At 42.0% G+C, this 22,282-nt stretch overlaps 1 protein-coding gene across 1 annotated transcript; it reads left to right on the forward strand.

Annotated features, from left to right (window-relative positions):
* The first annotated feature begins 1,216 nt into the window (after window positions 1–1,216).
* rad23aa (RAD23 homolog A, nucleotide excision repair protein a) lies at window positions 1,217–12,713 on the forward strand. Its single transcript, XM_080777059.1, has 9 exons — window positions 1,217–1,465; window positions 2,318–2,479; window positions 4,060–4,244; window positions 4,856–4,899; window positions 6,958–7,085; window positions 8,902–8,992; window positions 9,691–9,821; window positions 10,572–10,733; window positions 11,620–12,713. Exons 1-9 carry the CDS (start codon window positions 1,400–1,402, stop codon window positions 11,731–11,733), a joined length of 1,083 nt encoding a protein of 360 aa, XP_080633185.1. The 5' UTR covers window positions 1,217–1,399; the 3' UTR covers window positions 11,734–12,713.
* Window positions 12,714–22,282: the final 9,569 nt, after the last annotated feature.

Consider the following 22,282-nt stretch of genomic DNA (forward strand, 5'->3'; position numbering starts at 1 on the left):
TCTCCTTTCATTGTCAATGGCGTATAATGTTTGTGTTGGCACAAAAAGCCGATTTGCTCAGGCACATATGAGATACTGTATGACGTAAATTCTCCTTTCGTTGGGTGAGGTGGGTTCGGGGAGTAAAGGCCTATTCATAGTCTGGATTTTCGGTGGTGAGGTGACCACTGGAGGGGTGAGCTGACCACCGGAGCGGAAATAACGTTGAGCGGTGGTGAGTAAAAACAGAGAGAAGGGCTGGAGCGGTGGCGGTGGTTTGCTCTTCACTGCGGCTCGTGGCGTCATGTTGTAGTTCGGTGGTCACCTAACCACCGAAAATCCAGACTATGTATGAGCCTTTGGTAGCAATAGGGGCGGGTGAAGTGTGGCTGCGCCAGGCTAGGGAGTAAGGCCAAGTAGTAGCATGACCAATTTGTTCTGGGATGTCTGGGGCAGTGTTCTGTTCACCTCCACCATCTGTTCTATCCCCTACAGGTAGAATTGCATCCAGCTCACTGATGCTATCAAAACCAATTGCTTTTAGCTTGTTAACCAGTATGGAGTGGTTCAGTGTCAAAAGCCTTTTGGAGGTCCAGCATGACCATGTCACAGTATTTGCCAGCATCCACCTGTAGTCACTCAAATAGAGGAGACATGTGTCAGTGGCTGGGATGTTCTGAAGTTCAATTCTAGGACCATCATGATTTTAATGATCCTAGTGAAACTGAGTTGTAAATCGGTCTGTGTGCGCTGTGCGGTAATACAATATTTCAATAACTGCATGTATGCTTTCCTTTTGCATGGGTCAATGTGGGTAAAATGAAATGAAATCTTAATTATAACAAATTAAGAGACCTAGGAAAATATACCCAATCCCACTGTATCTCCCATTTTAAGTCTGATATGTTATTATTATTATTTGTTATTTTCAAATTGTATTATGAATTATGATTGCTTTCTGCTCCACGGAGTCGACGCCTTGACCCACTGAACGTCAATGCACCGGCACCGGCGTTAACGGCCGGGGGCTCACGAGCATCATAAAGAGCCTCGCATGAGGGGAACAGGGGTGTAACCTCGCATGAGGTGCGCTGCGGTAGATTCACAGATCTACAACATCTCTGGATAGGCTCGCGTCCCGTGCTTTCACTGCTTTGCGCTCTGTGACTGATAATATACTGTGCAGCCAGTCTGTGCGGCGCTGCACTAACCCCCTCCGGAGGAGGGAGCCTTCCACACTGCACCACCCAACTTGTCACCAAAGATGGCGATTTGCTGAGTGCTCATGGATACACACATTTCACGGATTAGAATCCTGACCAAAAGTTCAAGTTTAATATAATTTTAATTTGTGCTCTAGTAGCGAGTTGTTTTGCGAATCAAGGACGCAGAAGACGGGCGTCATCCATCCATCGCCGCCATGCAGATCACACTTAAAACGCTGCAACAGCAGACTATTCAGATTGAGATAGACCCTGAACAAACGGTGAGTGGCTACTACTATATGCTAGCTCGCTAACTTTATTAGCTAGCGGCTAATGTGAGCAGCCGTGGAACCTTGTCGTGGGGGCTTATTTTCGCCAAGTTCAACTTGTAGGCTTTGTTCCACAGTGTGTTGACTCGCGGTCGCTTGATGGCCCCTGGTTGACGCAGTTTGCATTAACTAAACGTAAATATTAGCCCCGCGAGCCACATGTAAACGGGGCTATGCTAATAGCATTGATGCTAACCGACCAGCTAGCTAACGTTAGCCAGCTCACTGTACAAAATCATTCCTGCATGTTCCATCATTCGTAACGATCGTGATTAGCTTTCTGCTAAATGAGCCAGAATAGCACAACAACGTCGTTTTATTCCTGCAATCGAAACCTCCACTAAAAGTTGGCAACTAGTGGCCAATATTTCTAACATTTAACTATGATTGACTCTTGTCATTGTTGTCAACCAACCCAACTAAAGTTAGTACAAGTAAACCGCTGGTAACCATTAAACCGTATAGGTGAGTTACTCGCAGGTAACGCCTGTGTTAAGTTGTCGTGCGTGTTTTAGATATGACAAGGTTAATTTAACTCTGCAAACATTCGTAGCTGATAGTTATGTAAGTTGAAAACAAACTATTTGCACTTTTCATTTTTGGCAGAATGAGCGCAATAATGTAATGAAGCAAGGCAGCTTGATTTTACATTGGTAGGTAGAGCTTAAATAGAGCTAATTTACTTACCTGTCAGGCAATAGGATTTTTAGCCCCACCATCATGGTTTGTCACACTGAATAATTATTGACTACCATAAGGACACCGTTTCATCTGTTAATTATGTTCATCTTTGTTATTTTTCAGGTGAAGGACTTAAAGGAGAAGATCGAAGCAGAAAGAGGGAAAGATAATTTCCCAGTATCGGGCCAGAAGTTGATATATGCCGGCAAAATCCTGCAAGATGACACGCCTATTAAAGACTATAAAATTGACGAGAAGAATTTTGTAGTAGTTATGGTGTCTAAGGTGAGATCTGACTGCTGTGTAAATTGCATTTTACATTTAAATACTTGACTTTCACCCTATTTTCTATCAATTTTAAGCCCCGTGAAGCATTGAATTCATGCTGTTTTTGAGCATTCCTGCATGGGCCAATATTTTGATGACCTGGTCATCAGGCTGTAGGAGACTGTTTGAGTCTCCTCCGGACCGGTCATCAAATGGCCAATACATGCTCCTTCTGACCTGAGATCAGATTCTAAAAATGTCTTCTACATCCTGACAGTTTTCTGAAAAAGCTGTTTCTATGTCAGTGGTTCTTAGATTTTTCAAAAATTGAAGAACCATGAGCTATGAGCTTGTATCCAAGGCGCTTTACATAGTGCATTACCCATTCACACACACATTCTTACACCGATTGCGGCGGAAGCCATGCAAGGTACCAACCAGCACATCGGGAGCAATTTGGGGTTCAGTGTCTTGCCCAAGGACACTTTCGACATGTAGACGGGAGGAGCTGGGATTCGAACCGACGACCCATGGATCATTAGACGACCTGCTCTACCTCCTGAGCCCCAGTCGCCCCAGATTTGCACACCTGGCGACGGCCGCGTCACTGAACTTCACTGTTCTGGGGGCTTGCATTCCACCCAATTACAATTTAGGCATTTAGCAGGCGCTCTTAATCCAGATCGATTTACATTAAGCAAGAACAAAAAGCATGGCAATGCATCACATACATAAAAAGTTTATCATGAAACATGCGTAAGCTAAGAACATAACAGTGGGATATCTATGTAATGAAACTATACATATATACTGTACTATGCTATACATATGTACTATGAAGTGCTATGACTACATACAGTACAATGCAATTCTAGTGCCGTCTACATAACATGCTATAAGTCTGTATCAAATGCTATCTAATTCTACAAAAAGTGCTATCTAAGGGGGTAGGGTAAGTGCTACGGGCCATGGTGGAGTCTGAAAAGGTGGGTTTTCAGACTACGGCGGAAGATTGGGAGTGAGGCTGCAGTTCTGATTGTAATGGGAAGTGCATTCCATAGTTTTGGAGCAATACGTTTGTCTGTGGCCCAAAGCACCCTCAAGCTGTGTCCAATGATTGTCCACCTCATGCCACGCCCTCTTTACATTTCTACAAACCATGCTGGCATTGAAAATGCCCACCAACCGAAACAAGCTTGAGCCCTGTGTTAAAAAGACATGCACATCCCAGTAGTGGCGGGAAACTGCGAATAAACATTAATTTCAGTGAATGAACGATTTTAGTTCATGTTCACAGCAATGATCCGGTCACGTGCAACGTTAAGTTATTTGTATTGGCCGAGAATTCTGTATAATGTCTAGAGAAAAACTACCTGACCTCTGTCTGATGGTCTGTACATAAGAAAGAAATTGAAGTATTGCTACTTCCAAATCCCTCCCTGAAGCCCAGAACTCTCATTTGGTAAGGGGCATTCCCCTTTTGCACAAGTGGTAGACAGTTGGTTTATGGTTTCCTATGCGGGAGACCTGGGTTTGAATCGTGGTGGTGGTGTTGCAGATTATACGTTTCCCTAATCATGACTGCTTTTTGGTTGTAGGCAAAGCCTGCGGCTGCTGCTGCTTCACCTCCACCCTCGGAAGCGCCCAAGCCTCCAGTCCAGGACTCTGGCTCCACGTCAACAGCTGCTGTCCCAGCCCCGACCGCAGCAGCTGTCCCCGTCCCCCCCGAGGAGGCCAAAGAGGAGCCGACTCCTGCAGACGTAGAACCACAGCAGCCAGCCAGGTAGAAGACGTTGGCTTAGAGGGGGGTCTCGGTAAACATGTTTTTAGTTGAGGAAAGTGGGACATCCCTATAGAGCGTCGCAGTCCCGCCCCCTTTCAGAACGACAAGTGGCCCAGGAAATGATTCTCCATTCATTTTCTCCATAGGCTTATTTATTTAAAGACCTTTTAAGCGTCTTAAGAAGCCAACTCGAGTCGTGACAAATCATGACAACAAACACAATATTTTGGACCAAACAAATAATTACTAAGAAGAAAAACAACAAAGTGTTGTAACCTGCCGTTTTTTTCTACTTTCTAATACTTTTTTTCAGGCTTTGTCTGAGGCGTAAAGTCTTTAAATAAATACTTTCTGAAAAGTCTATGAGGAAAATGAACGGGGATTTCTTTTCCGGGTCTCTCGAGGGGACTCTATAGAAGGGGAATAAATAAATCTGTCAACAGTCTGTCCAATATCAGTCAATTTAAATCTAGAGCGCAAGCCAGTGACAACGGTTTAGTTTACAACATATTTTCATAGCGATATAATGTGTAATGTGTGACATGCCACATCACTTGTTACCATAGTGTCCCACTCATGCTGTGTTGCATTTGTTTTATTCTATTTTGTAGCTCGAGTGGACTTGGACAGGGTGTGGAGGCCTCCTCAGCGCTGGGTACGTGTGGACCTCTGTCTGGCTTGGTGATAACTGTCGATGTTTTGCATTCCTCGCTTAGATTGGCTGTGGCAAAACATGAAATTAGCTACCAAATCACATGACAGGAATGTGATTTGAGAACAGAACGTCTTGGTTCTGTGAGGACTATGATTGTAGTATATGGATACATTTTTCTGTAATGTCTTGGGGTTGAACTTTCGGGCAAAGAAATTGGCTGGTGTGGACCAGAGAGTGAACGGGTCAAAGTACACAACGTTTGTGTCTGTTAAGTATGCAACACCATGAAGTTCTCCCCTGTATCGTGATGCATAGAGCATTGGGGATTCCCACTTTGTTCAACTACACCAAAACTGTAAGCTCAATATTGTATGGTAGATATTTCGACATGTTGAAGCCACTACCAAAATAGTTGTCATTGTGTGTTTATATTGGATAGTTCAAAGGTCTGTTCTATGTTTGTTTTTTATTTTGTATGTATCATAAATACAGTACGTATTTGTCTCTGCAAAGAGGTTTGGTGTAGAGCAGTGGTAACCAACCTTTTCAAGCCCAAGAGCCCATTTTATTCCCAATTGTAAGCCATGATCTACCACAAAAATGTGTTTAAAAAAAAAACACTTGTGTTTTGCGACAGGCTCAATGTATGTGCACACATCCAGAGACTATAGTTTAAGAATAAATAAGTGATAGTTATATAATTAATGCCTAAATATTAAGACAAATGTATTAGAAATATACATATTATTATTATTATCTTAGTTTTTTTTTAAATAAAACAAAATGCAAAGGACATGAAATTAATTGCTTATATAGCACAATATTTAGTTAGTTCGATGAATATTCACATTTACTGATGTTCAAATTACATATATTTGAACAGTTATGGTGACTGATGCAATACTCTCAGTGTCGGCCCACCTTTAATGAGACTGCTGTGACTGCACATTATCTGCAAGCGTTTTGAAATCTGGTTCATGGTTAGTGATTGCCAGTCTGAGGCTGTCATTAAGATGCGAGTCAGTCATACGAGTTCTAAACTTTTATTTTATTATTTTCATTTGTAAAAAGGCCATTTCACATAAGTAAGTGGAGCCAAAGTAGGCATTTGAGTGCACAAGACACAATCAGGGGATACTTCTCTCTGCTCACAAGTGAACAAAAAAGGCCTTTTTTATGGTTAGAAAACAAGCGTGACATTCAGCAATTCTTTAATCATGTCCCTGTCCGTAAATGGTTCCTTGCGCTGAGCCAAAACATGGCCAAGTCGGAAGGATGCATGCTCCCAATTCCTGGTGGAAATGATTATTGATGATTAATGATTTCTTTCCGCCAGATCTTCCATAATCAGAGTAGACTAGTCACTGCATGCTTGCCTGTGTGTAGGTATAGTAGTGAGTGAGAGGCTGTTTAGCTCTGTGGGTTTTTTATACTGTTCTGTTCTGATATGCATGACTATTATGCACAAGTTGTGCATAATAGTCAAACAAACGAACACTGCAGTTGATGGCCCGACACATGTCTGGCGCCATCACTGCGAGCTATTCTAAATGCACGTTCTGTGTATTGGTAGTGATGTACTGGCTGCCTGTCAGTCTGACACCCGCTCACTCCGGGATCTACTTGAATTGCTCGTGAACCCCTGGTTGGTTGTAATGAAATGTAAATGTAAGACCCCTGATGTAAATGGAACTTGGCTTAGCCCCTTCCCTACTTCCTTCACTGGTGTTATCGATGATACTAATGAAGGCTCTGTTCCATTCTAGACAAAAGCTGGATTTCGACTGCAGCTTTTTTTGACCAGTGTCCTTGAGTGGGTTCCAAGTGGCCCCGTACGGGTCCGTAACTCTGAAAGTGTACAAATGGACCATTACGGGTTGTGGGGGGTCCTTGAAATAAAAACCACTGTACACTAAATGGAAACCGAGCCTAAATTACTCATCGGGAAGTAGGGGAAGCGGCCCGGGAATGGGGAAGGGTTATATTCTGTTGTCTGTGTCCATAGAGCCCATGGTGTTCTGTACTAAATGTCTGTGACTCGGTCCTTGTGTCGTGCAGTGACGGGAGCAGAGTACGAGGCCATGCTGACGGAGATCATGTCTATGGGATACGAGAGGGAAGGGGTGGTGGCTGCTCTACGGGCCAGCTTCAACAACCCTCACAGGGCTGTGGAGTACCTCCTCACTGTGAGTACACACACACACACACACACACACACAGAGTTTGGACTACAGTCAAATGAAGTCGACTTAAAGCACCAGAACATTATACCACTGAGACCCGAGACCAGATTCTACAAAATGTCTTCTGAAAAACGTATATCGGTGGTGGCTCAAACGTTTTCGTTGTCAAGGAGCCCCAGAATTATGTGTATTTCTGAAAATATGTTGTTCCAGGGACAGCCCTCAGAAGCAAATATTGAGTTAAAAACATTCGCTGTGCCCAGGCGGTGGCGTAACCGTCTGGGCACCCGACTGGTAATCCAGTCGCAGTGTGCCGCGGGTTCGACTCCCGAGCCCGACACGGCCTTTACTGCATGTCTTCCCTCATCTCTCTCCCGTTTCCTGTCAGCCTACTGGCTGTCCCTTCAAAAAAACAATAAAAGGCGTAAGCCGCAAAAAAAATAATCTTTAAAAACATTCGCTGTGAAAGATTTGCACACATTTACACATGATTAAAAAAAAAGCTCAAGCTCATAGTGCAGCACTCGGTGCCATGCTGTGAGCTTGTAGATCTACTATTTTTCAACGGCTACAGTATAAAATAATGGTTAAAAGTGGTTGAAAGCTAACCATGACGCAGATGCATTCCAGGTAGGTAGTAATGGCTTAAACCAGGTGGAGAGTGATTCCTTTACTGTGTCTCAGCAAGGTGGTCTTGTACAGCAGTGGTTCCCAAAGTGGTACCCAGGGGTACCTGAGGGAGTTCCAGGGGGGACCCATCTATTTTGTTCATGTTCATAAAGTGCTTAAGTGTTTAAAGCAGTGGTTCCCAAACTTTTTCATGTCAAGGACCCCCAAATTGACACTACTTAGCCCGTGGACCCCCATTTGAAAAGATATGCCAGGGACCCCCATAAGAGAAGACGTACACATTTAGACGTCTACATTTAGACGTCTACATTTAGACGTACACCAGGGACCCCCATAAGAGAAGACGTACACATTTAGACGTCTACATTTAGACATACACCAGGGACCCCCATAAGAGAAGACGTACACATTTAGACGTCTACATTTAGACGTCTACATTTAGACGTCTACATTTAGACGATGAGGGGGTACCTGGAAAAATATCTACCCCAAAAGGGGTACCTGGTCCAAAAAGGTTTGGGAACACCTGTTGTACAGTACAACACAATAATTTTCACTTGGCATTCAAGATGTAATACCCTGAATATATACATTGAGTGTCATTGACGGGTATCTTGCTCACATACCGGTGTCGTTTCTCCTATCCTCCGCTGCGCCCGCTGCATTATGCTTATCGTCGCTCGTATTTCTATTTATGTAAGCTAAAGGCTTGTTTAGTGCTGTTCCCTTCTGATTTTGTAAACGTAACCTTACTGCACTACTATAATATTTGTGTCCTTGTATGCATCTCCTTTGTGTGGAGGGGGGGGGGGTTACCGGATATAGTTTGAGTAGGCTGGCCTTTGACCGGATGATGATGGGGTTGACTATGGTCAGATAGAAATTAAATGATGTTGCGCTTCACAACTTTACTTTGGTTTATGATTCCATACTGTTACTATGAAAATGCATACGATTGCACAGCTTTTTATTTGTACTTGAAATGTGTTAAAACCGCAGATATCTCTGTGGTTGCGTGCTATCGAAGAGGTCATCGAATATCAATACTTTTCAAAATATCAACGTTTGTAAAAATCCAGTATCGTGACAACACCAGAGTCCCTGATTCAGCCGTCTCTCAGCTAAGGGGTTCTTCTATTGAAGAGCCCTGCTCTACAGTATTGTTCATTGTGTGGTGTTGTGTTTGCAGGGCATCCCTAGCAGTCCAGTCCAGGAGACGAATCCCCCTGTACAGCCTCCCGCTTCTGGCCGGACTACAGAGGCCCCGTCCCTAGTTGAGGGTATGGCTTGGAACTCCCTTATTTTACACCATTTTAACATGCAAATTGCTACTTGAATAATACCCATTTTTAGAGGTTTAGTTTTAATTAGTAGGGTATTTGCTTTCTCCAATATGATTTTCATGGTTGAGATTTGACTGAGGAAAAAAATTAAAACAAACGGTACTCCATGAAATACATTATTCCTGAATTGTAGGATAGATTTCAAATGTGGTGCAGTCTTATTATTACAAGGCTTTAATACACATTATTATTATTATTATTTTGGACAAAGGTACTTCTGTAACTTTGTGCAAGTGACACATGATATTGACATTATGACCGATATCCGATCACCGATTATTTCCAGGGTCATATCGGCCGACACCGATTCCCATACAGTATTGCATTATATTATATTGAACTCATTGCTGGTGAAAGTAACAGATGGCGCTCTTTAAGAGACAGGGAGGCAGACTGGCTGCTCTGAGAGTACAAAGCCATTGACGGTCACATTATTACTGCGTCATAAATCTTGGTGAAATTGAGGGTTATTTTGAGAACGGTACGATTATACCGATATGGCATTTTTATGGCCGATTTCATATCGGGCATCTCTAATCTAACGTCTGAGGTATAGGAATGCTACAAAATAATTCAAAACAACTTTTTCTTTTGATATACTCATGCCCTTTTGTTTTGTTTTTTCACCCCATCAGGGGAGAACCCGCTGGAGTTCCTACGGACTCAGCCCCAGTTCCTGAACATGAGACTGGCCATCCAGCAGAACCCTTCACTGCTGCCCGCTCTCCTACAGCAGCTGGGCCGGGAAAACCCACAACTTCTACAGGTAACGCGCGCGCACAAACATACACGTGTTTGACCTCTCCGGATGCGTTTTTTGGTGAAATTGATCCTGCGTCTTGTATAAGGAACGCATTTGGTTACTATTTGTTTTATTGTTTTTATTTCCAGGGAGGAGTCCACTTCAATTCGGCATAGAGTAGCGCAAACATTGCTCATTCTCTGCTGATTTCTGATCGTCTGCACCTTTGTTAAATTGACACATACAGTACACGCACTCCTCTCTCTCTGCTCTAAGTATAATTAGTCTCATGTCGCGCAGCTGCGCATAGTTTCTCCCAGGAGCTGCCTATGCCATAAAAAGCATAGGTGAGTTCCAGGCTACTATAACTAAACATTTATGATTAACAGCACGGCCGCACAAGCGCGAAGGTGCACTGCGCTTGCCACGTGGTTTATTTCACTGCAGCGTGACTGAGGGCTTGTTGGAAGCGCACATCATTTGTTATTTTTTTTTACTTTTTTTTCTTTTTAAGTTATTTTTTAAGTTACGTTTTTTTGTGTGTGATGGTGGCGGGCGGGTGGTGTTACAGCGTGACACACACAGACAGACAGACAGACATGTTCTGCTAGGTCTCATAGTTAGCGCTCATTGCGTTCGCAATCACTGCGTTCGCAATTACACTTTTTAATAAAACACAACGTGCATAAAGTATGCGAGATCGAAAACATTGTACTGAATTTAGAATTCCCATCACATCGCTTTGATGTCTCTTTCCCCGCTCTCTCTCCCCAGCAAATTAGCCAGCACCAGGAGCTGTTCATCCAGATGCTGAACGAGCCGGCGGGGGAGGGGGGAGACGTCCCAGAGGTGGGCGAGCTGGGCGCTGCCGGGGAGGAGGGGGCGCCCGTCAACTACATCCAGGTCACGCCACAGGAGAAGGAAGCCATTGAGAGGGTGAGTTGGTCTAGACTTCATGATTCCCTCTCGCTGCCTCGATCCTCTTTTGAAGTATTTTGATCCTTCGGCCCTCGGCGCCGAGATCCTCTTTTGACCTCTTTTATTGATTATGTTTCATAACGCTGTACCGTGCGACGGAAATAAATGGTCCGCTCGCTTATGATGTCTATGGGAACGGATGTTTTAGAATACATTTATCTCTGATTCTTTTTTTTCCAGGCTGCGTTTAAAAAAGAGCTTGATTTGTGGCTCACAACTAAAGCGTTTATCAACTAATATAATATATTAATTATTAATAATAAATATAATTCGCGGGGCACGTTACATGCACTGTTTTTCCACTTCCCGTCTTCCATTTCCGAGTGAACGGCATTCAAACTAAGAGCTTCTCTGTTGACATACATTATGGCAATTCTCGAGTACAGATGCGGCCACTAGATGGCACCAGATGGCAGCGAGTGAATTAGAATGATAGAATCAGGATCAGTTGCACAGCGTTCTTCTGAGTCCCCATCTGTGCATAATGGATCGCTTGGACAACACAGGTGCCTGTATCATAACTTTGTGAAACGGTCCCAAACTGAGCTACACTTAGTAGGTCTTGCTCACTCTCTGTCTGAACCCGGTGTAGAAATGCATAATAATTATGAAAATGAACTAATAATCTGATTTGCGTATTCTGATTTGGCTAACCGTTGACTATCCCTCATCCCCAATGATCATTGGTAAACCAATGAGTTGAGAGTTGAGAAAGACAAAAACAAGACGAACATGAACCAAACTAAACACCATAAATAGCCAGTTATTTCTATTCCAAGATGTTTTACCATGTCGTCCCCCTCCCCATCTTCTTTCTGTCTCTTCTCTCTTAACTATCCGTCAGTTAAAAGCGTTGGGTTTCCCAGAGGCTCTGGTGATCCAGGCCTACTTCGCCTGCGAGAAGAACGAGAACCTGGCGGCCAACTTTCTACTCAACCAGGGTCTAGAAGACGACTGAGACGCAGCGTCCCCTGCCTTCCTCCTCCCTCCCTCCCTTCCCTCCATCCCTCCCCTCCTCTACTTCCTTCGACCCTCCTCCCCCTCTTCAGTTCAGCACAAGGACTGCGCAGCCCCCCCTCCCCGATATACTGTACAGTTACCAAGCTCAACTCTGTGGGAGGGGGAGGGAGAGGGGAGAGCTCGGTGGTGGTGGTGGGGGGGGGGCGGCGGCTAGGGATGGTTCTGGGAGGTGGTTGGGGTTTGGGCTGGGCTGGGCTGGGCTTACATGCTAGAGTACACAAAGTAAAGGTTGTGTAAAGCGGCAACAAGGGCAGGCATGGGTCTCTTTAACGCAGCAGCGGGTCACTGGGAGGTGAGGGGCGTACCAACGAGATCCACTTCAATTCCAATGGAATTTGTGGGGTTTGTTTAGGGGATATCTTTAATTAGACTTTTGACATGCTCGTGGGAACATTAGGAAAAGGAGGGAGGGGGAGGGTGGGGGCCTGATGGGTTTGTGGTGAGAGTACGTACGTTTGTGTGTGTGCGTGTGCGCGTGTGTGTGTGTGTGGGGGGGGCGGGGGTATGAGTGCGTCATGTCATGTCTGTGTGCCTATGCAGGTGAAAGTGATAACAATTTAGTTGAAACGGTAATTTGATTTCCATATCTTAAGCTTGATTCATGCTGTCGCTGGATATTACAGGAGCACAATGCTCCATACGGCACTTCTCCAATGTTATCAGTGTGTGTACTTCTGTCTGCCTCTGTGAACTGAAGCCCAGTTTATACTCTCACATCGCATCACATCATTCACGAGAAAATCTGTGATGAGGTATAAGTTGGGTTTAAGCAATCCTATACGTACATCCAACAATGAGATGGACTGTGCTGTGCTCTGTATGCGTGTGTGTGTGAGTGAGATGTGATGACATTACATTGCAGGGTTTTTTTTTGGACTGTAGGAAAGAAATGGGAACTAAACTGACGGATAAAGATGATTCTGCTTGTGTCTCTACTCTATTCACTTAGTTACACGAGTACCACCCTCACCTGTCATGTTCTGTTGAGTGGTGCCTATACGTGGGCCATGGAGAAGCCATGCAAATCACACCAGTAGAACCTAAGAGTGCCTTCCCTCGTTAGGTTTATTATTTTCTCTATGCTTGTACCCTTTGGGTGGTCATTAACACCACCAGAATTTCACCGTGTGACATACAGTAGAATGACGGATAGAACTGCTGCATTAAGCAACATTGGGACTGGCGGTGCAGTTCTTGCCCATTAAGACCCGAGGACCCGATTCTACAAATGTCTTCTCAGTTTTCTGAAAAACGAAGTGGTGCTCAAACCCTTTCATGCCAAGGACCCACAAAAGTATATGCATTTTGCCACCGGACCCCCCATCTCAAAATGTTTTGCATCAGGGAGGGACTGCCCCACGCTTTCAGGATTTTTCAAAGAATAGTCTATGTACAAGCTGTTAGCGTGGCACTCAGTGCAGCGCTAAGACCTTGTAGAGCTGCTATTTCTCAACGGCTGAAGTAAATAAAAAATTGTTAAGTGGTCAAAAGCTACGGCGACAAAGATGCGTCCCAGGTCTTAATGTGAATATGCGGTTGGTTTGAGCTGGCTTTTATGTTGCACCGTAAGATTCTGAGGTCGCTAGAGGCTATGAGCATTGAGAAAATATTTTTAAGGTTATTGTGGGAGGTGGTCAGATCTCTACCATTTTCTTTTTTTTAAATGTAATTGATACACTGAATATATACGTAACTGATTGAATTACCCCAGCCTGCATTATATTTTCCAGTTCTAGATCTGTATTCAAGGCAGCCCTCATACTCTTGACTATGTCTCTTTCTTCACCTGCTTTTGAGTGAGGTGGCATGTATCGAATCATTCTGATTAAGGGCCTATGGGAGCAAATCATTTCACCAAGATGGTGCACATGCATGTGCACTGATGTTTGTTAATGTGCGCATGTGTTTGCTTACATATTTTGCAGGGGCAGAACCAGGGATGGGCACAAATACATCAAAGTGTATTGTTACAAAATCAATAAATGACATATCAAAAATACAATAAAATGCATTTACAGCGGAGCGTTTCATAGTAGTTCACATACCTTTACTGTGTATATTGGATCCATTCTGACTGCTGACCTGCATGCATTTTGTGCTGTGGTTGTCCCATCTACTCTACTCCACTACATTGCAAATATTGTAATTTTACTCCACTACATTTATTCGAAAAGTTTAGTTACTTTGTACATTTAGATTATTATTACAAAACATGCATTGACCACCAAATTAAAAAAACATGGGCTAGCCTATAACCCATCGTTTTTTTCATTTTTTCTCAAATCCTCAAAAATGATGAAAAACGGTGTGCTATAGTATGCCGTACGATATGGGCTATAGCCCACGGTCCAAAATGATGAGAAACGAGGATAACTTTTTTTTTTTCAAAATTTAAAAAAACATGGGCTATAACCCATCGTTTTTTTCATTTTTTTCAAATCCTCAAAAATGATGAAAAACGGCGTGCCATAGTATGCCGTACGATATGGGCTATAGCCCATGGTCCACAATGATGAGAAACGAGGATAACTTTTTTTTTCAAAATTTCAAAAAAAACATGGGCTATAACCCATCGTTTTTTTCATTTTTTTAAAATCCTCAAATATGTAGAAAAACTGCGTGCTATAGTATGCCGTACGATATGGGCTATAGCCCATGGTCCAAAATGAGAAATGAGGATAACACTTTTTTTCAAAATTTCAAAAAACATGGGCTATAACCCATCGTTTTTTTCATTTTTTTCAAATCCTCAAACATGATGAAAAACGGCGTGCTATAGTATGCCGTACGATATGGGCTATAGCCCATGGTCCAAAATGATGACAAACGAGGATAACTTTTTTTTTTCAACGTTTCAAAAAACATGGGCTATAACCCATCGTTTTTTTCATTTTTTCATATCCTCAAAAATGATGAAAAACTGCATGCTATAGTATGCCGTACGATATGGGCTATAGCCCATGGTCCAAAATGATGAGAAACGAGGATAACCTTTTTTTCAAAATTTAAAAAAACATGGGCTATAACCCATCGTTTTTTTTTCATTTTTTCATTTTTTTCAAATCCTCAAAAATGATGAAAAACGGCATGCTATAGTATGCCGTACGATATGGGCTATAGCCCATGGTCCAAAATGATGAGAAACGAGGATAACTTTTTTTTTCAAAATTTAAAAAAACATGGGCTATAATACATTTTTTCATTTTTTTTCAAATCCTCAAAAATGATGAAAAACTGCGTGCTATAGTATGCCGTATGATATAGAATGCTATTGTCATGTGCTCGGTGTAAAAAACAATCAAAAAAACGTTCGGGGGGTCGGTGGCCCAGGGGCCCTTTATCTCTAGATCCGCCTATGCTCATTGTGCCGAATGTCCCATTTCAAGTTTTCAAATGTATAAAAACCTTTTCGAAAATAGCAGCTACAAGCTCAAACAATGCGCCGCATTGCGAGCTTGTAGATCGGCTATTTTCAAATATGGTCAAAATGTATGTGGGAATCCAGGTGAATGGGTGCACCTACTGCACCTGACCTAGTCACATGACCAGCAGGAAGCACAAAAGTCTTGTTCCTCCTAGTTGAGAGCCATTTTGCCTCTGCTGCAGGAAATGCAGGGTGAAGGAGAAAGCACATGGTACGCCTTGTTTGTTGCAGCCAATGTTGCTAATGGCTTTTGTTTGGTTGAGCACATGCCACTGTTGGCCATATTGTTCATTTGTGCACTTTAGTCTGTTTCCATGTTGTCTTGTTTGACCTTAATAATCAAATGTTCCCTAGGAGAGCTTTATTATCTTGCCTCACTGATTATTGCCCTAATATTTATTTATAAAATATATATTTACAATATATTTACTTTACTATGTGAATTTGGTTTGGCATATTTATATTATTTTGATTTGTTTATTTGCTGTGTGCTGGCTGGGGGCAAACTATCTCAAAATCTAAAGCTTTTAGAAGCCGTTGTCCCATGGCCTAATGTGCAATGATTGGGCTGAGGACATGGGTGCATACTGGGCCATTATTAATATTGATTGATGTGGTTTAGATGTTGCTGCTATGTACTTTATTTGCTTTTGGTATGGTGTATTTATCTTATTTTGATGTTTAATCTGCTGTGTACGGTTAGTTTTAGAGGCCACAGTAGGCGCGTGGGCACACACTGGAAAGACCTGTGGACAAGCTATGCCTCATCTGTGAGACCTGACACTTGCATTTATTGTTTTCATGATACATTTTATTTATTGGCTCAATGTCTCCATTTGATGTTTAGCTGTAACCCTAATCCTTCTGTTGGGAATGATAGTCCCTTGTATAGATAGCATGTGCAGGTAAAAGCGGTAGTGAGTCAATTCACATTTCCGTCTTCTGCGGATCAGCTTCCACCACCTCCTCTACCATTTCCTTCTACCACCACCTCCTAATACCACCTCCTAACACCACCTCCTAATACCACCTCCTTCTAACATCACCTCCTTCCATGATGTGGTGGAAGCTGATCTGCAGAAGACGTGTGAAATTTAGAAAATATAGGGATGTGCCGATGAGACATTTTGGCCGATATCGAGATCCGATATAATTAATTGCTGTTATGGCCGATAACCGATATTACCGATGTCGATATGATCTCATTCTGTATTGAAAAATTATAATAATTTTGTCCATTCTGAAAAATACATGTAATGGGGTAACTGCACTGCAGGCTTAGGCAAGTCAGATTTAACTTAAATACTTTTATATTTAATATTGTAGCATTTTTTATTTCCCCATCCGCTCCTCCCTTTTCTCCTCTCTTCTGTACAGATTCACAGTCCAGTAAGGCTGGACCACCTCTAGCCCCGCAGGCAGAACCCGAATGTAGTAAAGTATGTAGGGTTCCGAGAGGGGCTAGACCACCTCCTTCCATTATGTGGTGGTAGCTGATCTGCAGAAGACATGCGAAATTTAGAAAATATGTATAAAAATGAAAAAGACATGTACAGGGTATGGTTAACTATGAACGTGTCTGCTTTACTACATAAGTGTCAAATAAACGTTACCATGACAACCTTTTGTCATGGTATATAAATTATGTCAGATAATATTTGTATTCACAATTATATCATTATATTGTAATGTATTTGCCTGTAAAATTGCTTGCTCTGGCTAGTATCTGTCGGTCCATTTAGCTACATGTAAAGTGTCTTTGGGACTGATCGGTATGATGCTGGTTGTGTTTCCCATCAGTGTGGCTGTTATTAACACTGTACAGACTCACGGTCCAGTAAGGCCGGCCACTAACTCATCGTCCGGGGAGACACTCCCCGGAGTTTATGTCTCCCCCTCTGCAGGTCCATGGACTTCTATTATGGACCCCCAGCTGCCTCAAGAGTGTGACCGTGGACCAGGCCTCTTCATGGAGCCAGCAACAGAGTGCCTGCCTGCCTGGAAATAGTCAAGTATCATATGTAAGCTAAGAACCTAACTGTTGAAATGTCTATGTAATGAAACTTGACATACAGTAGCAGTATCTATGCATAGAGTCACACAGATGATACCTGAGGAAAGGGGCTGGTCATTTGTGTGCAGGCCAAGACAAGCACACTGGAAATACCTGTGGACAAGTTATGCCTCATCTGTGAGACTGACACTTACGTTTATTGTTTTCATGATAAAGCTTTTTTTTGGAGCAGTATCTCTCCATTTAATGATGTTAGCTGTAACCCGGAATGATAGTCCCTTGTATAGATAGAACGTGCAGGTAAAAGCGGTAGTGAGTGAATTCACATTTCCGTGTCTTCTGCAGATCAGCTGCCACCACCTCCTCTACAATTTGCTTCTAACACCACCTCCTAATACCACCTAACACCACCTCCTTACACCATCTCCTTCTAACACTACCTCCTAACACCACCTCCTTCCATGATGTGGTGGAAGCTGATCTGCAGAAGACATGTGAAATTTAGAAAATATATGTAAAAGTAATTAGGGATGTGCCGATGAGACATCTTGGCCGATATCGATATCCGATATAATTAATTGCTGTTATGGCCGATAACCGATATTACCGATGATGATATGTCATTCTGTATTGAATTTTTGTAATGATTTTGTCCATTCTGAAAAATACATGTAACAGGGTAACTGCACTACAGGCTTAGGCAAGTCAGATTTAACTTAAATACCTTTATATTTAATATTGTGAGCTTGTAGATCTGTTCAAGCTGTTATTTTGGGCTTGTTTATCTGTGAAGACAGACCGATTAATCGGACCGATGAATTATTCGGTCTAATTGATTCATCGAACCGATGCCGATTGATCTAAAAACAACTCAAATTGGCCGATACCGATGTGTTTGCCGATTAATCTCCCATCACTAAAAACATGGAGAAAAACAGACACCTTCAATGTTAACCATTATAAGTGTCAAATAAACTTTATCATGAAAACCTTTTGTTATGGTATATCAATGTCAGATGATATTATTGTGAATATAATAATGATATAATATTATATTGTACTGTGCCTCACATGTCAGACGGAAACTAACATTTAATGTTTTCATGAAAAAGTTTATTTATTGGATCAGTGTCTCTCGACTCTCTCCATTTGATGTTTAGCTGTAACGGCTAATCCTTGTGTTGGGAATGATATTTGAGTGTTGTAGATAGCACGTGCAGGTAAAAGCGGTAGTGAGTGAATTCACGTTTTCTTGTCTTCTGCAGATCAGCTTCCACCACCTCCTCTACTATTTCCTTCTAATACCAACTCCTAACACCACCTCCTTCTAACACCACCTAACACCACCTCCTTGAATTATGTGGTGGAAGCTGATCTGCAGAAGTCATGTGAAATTTAGAAAATATGTAGTAAAGCAGACACGTTCATCGTTAACCATATTAACATATTATTTTCATTTTTATTGTTACAAATAAACTTTACCATGACAACCTCTTGTTATGGTATATCAATGTGGTCAGATAATATATAATTGTATTCACAATTATATCATTATATTGTAATGTATTTGCCTGTAAAATTGCTTGCTCTGGGTAGTATCTCTGCTCTATATACAGTACATGTAAAAAACATATTTTTCCCTTTTCTCCTCTCCTAACCCCTTGGTTGTGTGGGATCATTTCCAATCAGTTATTAACACTTGTTTGTTTAACACTTATTGTATGTGTTTTTGTATGGATAGTTTTATCATCATTTTTAAGAGCCTACTCAGGGACTACAGATGTAAACTAGCTTTTGGATAACTCTGGCCCATTTACATGGATGTGAAAACTGACATGTTGTTTAATGAGCATTTTCCCTGTCAAATAAATAAATAAACATTGTACAGACTCACTGTCCAGTATCAAGAGTGTGCCTATCAAGAGTGTGACCGTGGACCAGGCCTCTTCATGGAGCCAGCAACAGAGTGTCTGCCTGCCTGGGAATAGTCATCAAGTATCATATGTAAGTGAAGAACCTAACCGTTAAAAGGAGCTGGTCATTTGTGTGCAGGCCAAGACAAGCACACTGGAAAGACCTGTCGACAAGTTATGCCTCACATGTCAGACGGAAACTAACATTTAATGTTTTCATGAAAAAGTTTATTTATTTGATGTTTAGCTGTAACGGCTAATCCTTGTGTTGGGAATGAGATTTGAGTGTTGTAGATAGCACGTGCAGGTAAAAGCGGTAGTGAGTGAATCCACGTTTTCTTGTCTTCTGCAGATCAGCTTCCACCACCTCCTCTACTATTTCCTTCTAATACCAACTCCTAACACCACCTCCTTCTAACACCACCTCCTTGAATTATGTGGTGGAAGCTGATCTGCAGAAGTCATGTGAAATTTAGAAAATATGTAGTAAAGCAGACACGTTCATCGTTAACCATATTAACATATTATTTTCATTTTTATTGTTTCAAATAAACTTTACCATGACAACCTCTTGTTATGGTATATCAATGTGGTCAGATAATATATAATTGTATTCACAATTATATCATTATATTGTAATGTATTTGCCTTTAATTGCTTGCTCTGGGTAGTATCTCTGCTCTATATACAGTACAGTACATGTAAAAAACATATTTTTCCCTTTTCTCCTCTCCTAACCCCTTGGTTGTGTGGGATCATTTCCAATCAGTTAACACTTGTTTGTATGGATAGTTTTATCATCGTTTTTAAGAGCCTACTCAGGGACTACAGATGTAAACTAGCTTTTGGCTAACTCTGGCCCATTTACATGGATGTGAAAACTGACATGTTGATTAATGAGCATTTTCCCTGTCAAATAAATAAATAAACATTGTACAGACTCACTGTCCAGTAAGGCCTGCCACTAACTCATCATCCGGGGAGCCACTCCCTGGTGTTTATTTTTGTCTCACACTCTGCAGTTCCATGGACTTGTAATATGGACCCCCAGCTGCCTATCAAGAGTGTGACTGTGGACCAGGCTTCTTCACAGAGCCTTCACTCAGCCTATGAAGAGTGTGACTGTGGACCCGGCCTCCTCACAGAGCACGACCATGGACTGCTACCATATCATAGTACATCACAACGCTGCATTTTATTTTAAAAGTAATACTTCATATGATCTGACATCATTGTGGCAAAAATGATGTCAGAAATCATGTCAAAAAGGGTGAAAAAAAAGGACAGTCGCTTGTAGCAGGCATTATGTGGGAACAAGTGGGTGAATGTTATTGCTTGTAGTGGCTTAGGTATGCGACTCTTCCCTTTGCATCAGGTATCATCTGCTTGACTCATTCCCGACACACCCACAACCTCTCTGGCACTGAATCGTCTATAATCATAACGTCTGCCATTGCCATGTTCTTCTTAATCCGAGTGCATTTTTGTGGCTCTTGAAGCAGAGACAGGTACTCGCCCATCTCTTCCAAAACAAGTCAACAAGCTCAAGTGAGGTGCTGATAATTATATTTCCATTGCTGACCCACGAGAAAGAAGCTTGGGGGCTCTTTTTGGTCAAACAGTAGTGTGTTAGAGGCCCATTAGCTCTGTGTATCTTCATTTGATGTTTGACTGTAACCCCAAACCTTGTGTTGGGAATTGAAGTCCCCTGTATACTGTATATGGCAGGTGCAAGTAGATCAGCAGATCAGCTTCCACCAACTTCTAACACCACCTCCTTCTAACACATCCTAACACCACCTAACACCACCTCCTTCCATATTGGTGGAAGCTGATCTGCAGAAGATATATGATGTGAATTGACACACTGCCGTGTGTCAGCAATGGAAATGCATCAGTACCTCAGTCATGCCACTTGAACTGTTCACAAAAGACTTGTAAATACTTTGCTGAAGGGTGAAAAAGTGCAGTATCTCGTTGACTTGTTTTGGAAGAGATGGGTGAGTACCTCTCTCTGCTTCAACTGCCACAAAAGTGGACTCAGATAAAGAAGGGCTTCTTTATCTGAGTCCACTTTTGTGTTGTCCCCATCCTGGGCCTATCACTTATTTATGTTGCCAGATTAACCCCCTGGTCTCTGTCCCTACTATATTAAGTTGTAAAACTGTGGAATAATGTTGTGATTCAGTCATGGAATAACGCTATGTCAAGCCTGGATCTGTAACATCATTTCACTGAGAATCAATTTATATAAATTCCTCTAAACTTTATAATTCGGTGTGGTCTGAATTCCTTCGTCTTCCAATTACTTTTTAAAGGTCTTTTAACAAGGTGTTTTATCCATTGCCTGGATTGTGTTCAAAGGGTTTTTCTAGGATTGGTTAAGGTGACTAAAGGATTTTATTCAAAGGGTATTTCACTCATTTGCAAAAGATAATGTATACCGATTCATTTGGTTCCATTCAAAGTTCTCTCAAAGGTTTATCCATTGTGCTATCTTAAATTGACAGCGCACTATATTTGACAACTAGGCCTAAGGTTTTTGAAAAAGTTTCTTACTGTCTTAAACTGACAGTCCTATATTCCTATATTAGGATAATTTATTTGGGTTTTTTCCATTACATTTTCATGGTGGTCTGGACATATTTTAATTTAAGGTCCTGGTTCAGACTTACATTATTCACATATAAAATAAAAACATTCTCATAATGGTAGAATTAGAACCATCACCATCTCCATTTGATGTTTTGCTGTAACCCTCTTCACAGAGCCTATGTGACTATGGACTCTGCCTCCTCACAGAGCACAACCATGCACTGCTACCATGTTATATTACACCACACCACTACACTGAATTCTATCTTGGCATTCTTATTCCACTATATACGTATTATCTGACATTGTTGTACTATATATCACTATTATGTTTATTTCTATTGCTACTACTATTGCCTGTATTTCCTCTTTCTCTCCCCCGACATAGTCGGGTTCTGCTTGATGTTTCTTCTAAATTCCAATACCCCAAATCTCGGCCACTTGCTCACTCGCACTCGGTCAGTCCAGCATGGTGGTGTTACGGTGATATTGGTGACCTGCTGAAATATGTGACCATCGATCTTGTGGACTTCACACAACT

This window comes from Protomyctophum bolini (assembly GCF_963924005.1).
Source record: "Protomyctophum bolini genome assembly, chromosome: 11".
NCBI lineage: Eukaryota > Metazoa > Chordata > Actinopteri > Myctophiformes > Myctophidae > Protomyctophum > Protomyctophum bolini.

What these genes read in the sequence shown, in the direction of transcription:
- rad23aa (XM_080777059.1), top strand. Translation starts at nt 1,400, where the DNA reads ATGCAGATCACACTTAAAACGCTGCAACAGCAGACTATTCAGATTGAG. An exon ending in GAACCACAGCAGCCAGCCAG is followed by an intron (nt 4,245 to 4,855) that starts GTAGAAGACGTT and finishes TCTATTTTGTAG; the next exon opens with CTCGAGTGGACTTGGACAGG. An exon ending in GGCCCCGTCCCTAGTTGAGG is followed by an intron (nt 8,993 to 9,690) that starts GTATGGCTTGGA and finishes TCACCCCATCAG; the next exon opens with GGGAGAACCCGCTGGAGTTC.